The following is a 6,256-nucleotide window of genomic DNA, read 5'->3' as shown; positions in this document are numbered from 1 at the left end:
ACTTAGATGGGTGTGTATTTTGGTATTTTTTATGCTTTCTGAATGCCTCCAGGTGGATGTGATCAGGAAATGGGCTTCCCTTTTTACTCTTCTTCCTTTATCTCAGCGGTTCTGCCAGGTGTCTGTGGCCGCTCCGATCCTTTCCCCACATGGTCTCACCCAAGATGGCGGCTCCTGGAGCAGCCGAGTGTCCTGGACTTGAAAGCAATAGATTTCTTGCTTCTGCCACAAATTCCCCCAGCTGTGAGCCTTCCAATTGTCTAAGTATTCCTTTATATGTGGTTCAGAGTTCTGGGACCATCCCCTGATCCCGCTTGGTCGGGTATTCTGTGTTATTGTTGGCGGAGCTCTCTGCTATACGTCCACCCGATCCACCATCTTGTTTGTTCTGACGATACTAGAAGTTTTGACCAGTTCAGCATAGATGGTGTGACAGGCATTAGGTCCCTGTATTCATGTTTTCTGGAGGGTCCTCCCAGTCTGAGTCTAGACTCAGCTATATGCCTTGCATTGACTGTCATGCTAAGTAAGGCCAGTGTAGGCTGGCGATGGAACTGCATGCTGGGCCTTGCCCACTCTGGCACCTCTGCCGTATCCATGAGAGCATGCAGGAGTGGAGCTTGAAGACAACAGACCTGTGGAGCAGACCTAACTGTCTCAGCCGACAGCCAGCTGACCAGAGACACGTAAATGCGCCTGGCCAGGAATGGGAGAGCCAGGTGGGACCAAAGCGGTGGTGGAGTGGGTGCTGAACACTGAAGGCCTTTGTGGTCGGCTGTGATGTGGGAGCCTGGAGGGGGGTTCCAGCTGAGTCCAACAGAGGCACACCAGGTGCTGTCTTGGGCATCCAGGGCATTGGTGGCAGCTCAGAGGACAGTTATTACATTACCAGGGGGTATGTAGTGCTACAGGATAAGCACTGGACTACAAGGTCAGAGGTGTAAAACCACCAGCTGCTTCTTGGGAACCCTATACAGGGTTGCTATGAGTCAGAACCAACTTGGCAACACTTAACAACATAGAAACCGAACAACTGGATCGCCTCTCCACCAAAGGGAGCAGTATAAGGCAACGTATTAGCCGTTCTGCATGGACTCTAGAGGTGGAAAGAGCCCATTTTACAGATAAGGAAACTGAGGCTCTAAGTGGCTAAGGAACACACTCCAGGACAAACAGCTAGTCGCTGGCAGAGCTGGAACCCACCTACCTCAGGTTCTCCCCTCCTTCTGCGCACTCGTGGTTCAGCTTATCTGGAAGGGCTGACACGAAGTTCTTCAGGTGAGCCAGCTCCAGGGATGTCCAGATCTCTTCATCTGAGTACTGGCTGAATGGGTCCAAGTTCATGCGGAGGGAGCCCGAGAACAAAACAGGGTCCTGTTCAGAGAGCAGACAGGAAAGCAGCATGAGAAGCCCACCATCACACGATACTCCGACGACAGTGTTCTCACCAGGACGATGGCAGAGGGCTTCTCAGAGTGAAGGAGGTTTCTTTTTTGAACTTCTCAGAGCCTCCAGCAATCAGGGTGAGGGGACATGCTGTCGGGGAGTCCTCCCTGCCCCCACCCCACCTCCAAGAGAATCTGAGAAGGAACTTTAGGGAAATCCGTTTGTTGATTACAAGTAAGCAGTAAGAGGTGACATACTAGGGATTCAGCACCTACAGGGATCAATTCAGAAAAGTCTGATTTTTGCCCAGTTCTTATGAGGGTTGGAGATGTTCCTTCCTGAATCTGGGAGGCAGCAGACAGAAGCCAGGGCTCTGCTGCACTGTGTGAGTGGACGGCAAGAGCAAGGACACAGAGACGAAGACTCATACTACTTGCTGTGGAACTGATTCGGACTCACAGTGCCCGCCCCGTGTGTGTCAGAGTAGGACTCTGCTCCACGGGGCTGATTTTTCCAAAGCACATCTCCACCTACTTCCAAAATGCCTCTGGATGAACTTGAACTGCCAGCCTTCCGGTTAGTAGTCAAGCACTTAACCAGTGGCGCCACTCAGGGACACCAGATAAAGGACCACCCCCTGGCTAAGGCCCACACTGTGCTCAAGAGGAAAAGAACAGAACAGTGAACGTCACCAAACACAATGGAAACAATCAAGTAGGAGCAAATTCACATCTGTCCTGTAGCAAATGCACGTTGGTCCTGAAAGCAGGTGTTCTGTGCTGATGTGTTCTCAGCACCTGCCCCAGCCCCACCTGGGGGATGATGGTGATCTTGAAGCGGAGACTGTGCAGGCCAATCTGGGCAATGTTGATGCCATCGATGATGATCTGGCCTTCGGCTGACTCATTGATCCGAAACAAGCCCAGGGTCAGAGATGACTTCCCGGCTCCTGTCCTCCCCACGATGCCAACCTGTGGAAGAGGAAGGGCCCAGGGAGAGTGGGAATGCTGGTATGTGGGGTAGCCCCATGCCAGTGTTTCCCCATTTTGGGTATCTTTCCCATCACCATTCACCTAACCCAACAGGTTTCTGGCTCCCTGAGAAAATGAGTTCTTTTCCTAAGTCCCTGAGACGTAACAGATAAGCATCAGGCAGAAGGGATTTTTCAACAAAGCCCCATTATCTTCAAATCAAGATAAAAGTAAGCAATCCTCAGGTTAAGGAGCCCTAGTGGCACAGTGGTAAAGGCATTGGCTGCTCACCCAAAGGTCAGCAGTTCAAACCTAGCAGAGGCTCCTGGGGATAGCAATCTGCTCTCATGAAGATGGCAGCCTAGGAAACGCGGGGACACACTTCTATTCTGTCGTACTGGGATGTCTGAGTCACAATCAACTTGATGACATACAACAACAACCTGAAGACATTTTCTCACACTGGATTTTCAGTCCCCTGATAGCGAGGGTTCCATCCTCAACTTCTGAAACAGTCCAATGATTCCAGCAGAACCCCATCTCAGTAGAGGTGAGCCAAGAGGTCACAGATGTGACCTGGTCTCCACTTAGCCCCCCGTGAGGGAACTGACCAGCTGCCACTGATTCAAATCTGACTCCCGGTGACCCTGTGGGTTTCAGAGTTGAACTGCCCTCCGTCAAGTTTACAACAGCTGTAACCTTTCTTAACTTGATTGCCAGGACTTTCTTCCAAGGTGCCCCTGGGTAGGTTCGAATGGCAAACCTTTATAGGTTCGTAGCCAAGCTCTCATCCACCTGTGCCATCCTGGTGCCTTCAGAAAACGAGGCTCCCATTGCATGGTCAGTGACTGCCGGTCCTGCAAAGGCCTGGTCATAGCTCTCTCCTTCTATCCAGGCTTCCTTATGAGAAGAGTCAGAGTGCCAAAGAGTGTGCACATCAATTCCCAGGTCAGAAGATGAGCCCTAACTCTGCTCTAACTGAGGACTAACATTCTCAGCTTTGTGGAAGGGCTTCAGGGAAAGGTTGTTCCTGGAGCAGCACGGGACCAGGGGAAGGTTCCAAACTTCCGACAACGTCCCTACCTCCTCCTCTGAGCCATCCCTAATAGTGATGGAAGCATCTTTCTATTCCAGAGACTAACTTACATGCCTGTGGGGGCCAACTAGGCATATGAGCCGGTGTAGGATGGGACTGGTCTCACTAAGAAAGAGCCCCATGTGGGCAGTGTAAGACCACTGTTTTGCAGACATTCCAATTTTTCAAGAAAAGTAGAAAATGGGGTTTTAATATAAAATCTCCCAGATTTTTATGGGAAACTGATTCAGATTAAATAACAACATGTCTATGGGCCTCATCGGGCTACTGGGCTTCCCCATCTGCAGCCCAGCTAGAAGTCCTTGGGGGTGGGGGCAGCTTTTACTTCCATGAGCCCCCACTCCCCACTAAAGGCCTAGCCCTCCCGGACCTGGGACAGATGGGGAGAGACGGTGCCTCCAGCTTCATCTGTCTGGTAGCAGCCAACACCCAAGTGTGAAAGTGCAGGGGTATGGGTGGCGGGCACCCACCTTCTCTCCGCCGTCGATAGTGACATTGATGTTCTTGAGCACAAGGTCCAGGTCATCTCGGTAACGCAGGCCATAGTCACGGAACTCCACACGGCCCACCTGGGGCCAGTTGCTGGGCGGAGCCGACCCCTCGATTTGCCAGGGAGCCTGCAATCAAGGTAGAAGACAGAGTTAGGAACTCAAAGTCCACTCCTAGTCCCTTCCAGTCCCATCTCCCTCCTGCTCACTGACCACCTGGTCACGCCTCGAACATACTTGCATGTCTCGTTCCTGGCCTCTGCGTGTGCGCGTACCGCCTCCACCAGCTGGATATTCTCCAACCTACCCTCCAGTTCTCGGGCCAATGTGACCAGCCTCCCTCCCGGTCCTGCACCCTCTCCCCTCCCTGAGCACTGACACCCATGTCCACTGGAAGAGCCACTGTGTGGACAAGCTCTGGCAGGGCAGGCTAACAGCTCTATCCCCAGGACCCACCGCACACACTCACGTGTATGAAAGCCAGACCCAGAAACCTGTCTGTGAGACAAACCAAACCAAACCTATTGTCACCAAGTCAATTCTGACTCATTGCGACCCTATTAGAGTTTCTGAGGCTGCAAATCTTGATGGAAGGAGAACACTACGTCTTTCTCCCATGTGGGTTTGAACCGCCAACCTTCTCATGACAGGCCAGTGCCAATAGAGAGCAATATACAAGTGGCTAAGACTGTACCCTGTTAACGGCACAACACTGGCAGGAGCTGGGAAAACCAGACAGTCCACTGAGTTCTGGCTCTCCCAGAGTTATCTCCCCTGAGCAGATACTCCAGGGCTGGGGGCAATATAACAAGAAGCAGCACTCACTGCCAACCACATGCCCCCCCTTCCCAGGGTTTACACATGAGGACGCTGAGACACAGAGAGGGCTAGTGCTTTACCTAGGGTCACACAGCTCTGATCACTGCAAAGGGGACTTTACAACTTTTAGGGACCGGACACGCACAAATGACGGGTTTGGCTGCAGTTGTTCGGAACACAGTCCGGAAGTCCCAAGAAAGGCATAGAAACATACAGAAAATGCCTGTTACCTTTCAGACAGAAAACAGGTTGGCTGGAGAAGTTCTAATAGAAGGAATGTGATTTTACTGAGTGCTTATAGTGTGCTAGGCCGCTATGCTAAGTGCTAGGGCTATAACTTAGGGTCCACGAGCACCTCACAGTGACCCGAGAGGTAGAGCTAGTGTTACACACAGGGACGAGTGTGGTGAAGAGTAGAAATAACAGGCGGACCCTATTTATGATGAAAGAACAAGAACCATGTGCATGTATGTGGGAATGCATGGGGGGGGGGGCGGGTAATGCACGAGAAAAATCCAGGAGGCAACACCAGGCTTAGCAGAGGTTATGTCTGGGGAAGGAGACAAGCCAAGGATCGTCCCTCTCTTTTCCTCATCAACTTCTTCATTCTTCTCCCACACCACCACCCCCAATGAGGCAAAATTTACCTGACATAAAATTCACAATTTTAAAAGGTTGAATTCAGTGACATTTAGGACACTCGTTAATGGCATGCCGCTTACATGTTTAATGTATGTACACAAATGAAAGGGGCATGCTGTAAGGGCCTACTTATAACTATTTGAGAGGGCTGAAAAAACAAAACAAAACTGGAGAATGGAATTGAAAGGTAATGGATTTTTCCCAGGAACTTTGGGAAGCCCCCTTATCTGTCTGTGGAAGGTCTATGAGTGTATGTGTCACCAAACCCCACTGACATCAAGGCTATGCTGATTTCAAGTCACCCTCTAGGACAACTCAATGGCACGAACAACATAAGACAGAACAGAATTGCCCTAATGGACTTCCGCTGTGGTGCTGTGGGTTAATGCACCAGACTGCAAAGCCGTCTGAACTGCAAGGCCAGCGGTTCAAGCTCACCAGTTGCTCCTCAGAAATCCTATACAGGGTCACTATGGGTTGGAAACGACTCAACAGCACGCAACAACAACAACAAAGGGTTTCTGAAGACTTTCTGAATGTCACATCTTTCTCCCACAGAGAGGCTGGCGGGTTTGAACCGCACACCTTTCAGGTAGCAGCTGAGCTCTTAACCACTGCGCCACCAGGATGTGTGCTCTCTCTCTCTCTCTCAATACATTATTTATACATAAATGAGGGTAAGTCAAATAGTTTTGCTACTAGTGTCCTAGTTCATACATTCAGGGATTCATTCCAAACAAAATGTGTTTGTGTCTCTGGGATCAGTGGATGGACGGCCGCAGACAAGCTCTCTAAGGAATACACTTATCTCAGGCTCATATAGGCGGCCTTCAGAGAAAAGGCCCAATCCAAAC

General features: G+C 50.7%; 1 protein-coding gene across 1 annotated transcript in view; it reads right to left on the bottom strand.

Annotated features, from left to right (window-relative positions):
• The window catches only part of ABCC1 (ATP-binding cassette, sub-family C (CFTR/MRP), member 1), a 135,022-nt gene that overhangs the window by 5,689 nt on the left and 123,077 nt on the right, over positions 1 to 6,256 (bottom strand). Inside the window, exons 27-29 of the mRNA XM_006871999.1 lie at positions 3,924 to 4,070; positions 2,199 to 2,357; positions 1,208 to 1,374 (exon numbers count right to left, since the gene is read on the bottom strand). Of these exons, the coding sequence (XP_006872061.1) occupies positions 1,208 to 1,374; positions 2,199 to 2,357; positions 3,924 to 4,070 (473 nt within the window). The remainder of the gene's footprint in view (positions 1 to 1,207; positions 1,375 to 2,198; positions 2,358 to 3,923; positions 4,071 to 6,256) is intronic.

This window comes from Chrysochloris asiatica, unplaced genomic scaffold (genome assembly GCF_000296735.1).
Source record: "Chrysochloris asiatica unplaced genomic scaffold, ChrAsi1.0 scaffold00178, whole genome shotgun sequence".
NCBI lineage: Eukaryota > Metazoa > Chordata > Mammalia > Afrosoricida > Chrysochloridae > Chrysochloris > Chrysochloris asiatica.
Note: the sequence above shows the minus strand (reverse complement) of the source record. Positions and strands in the feature narration are given on the sequence as shown.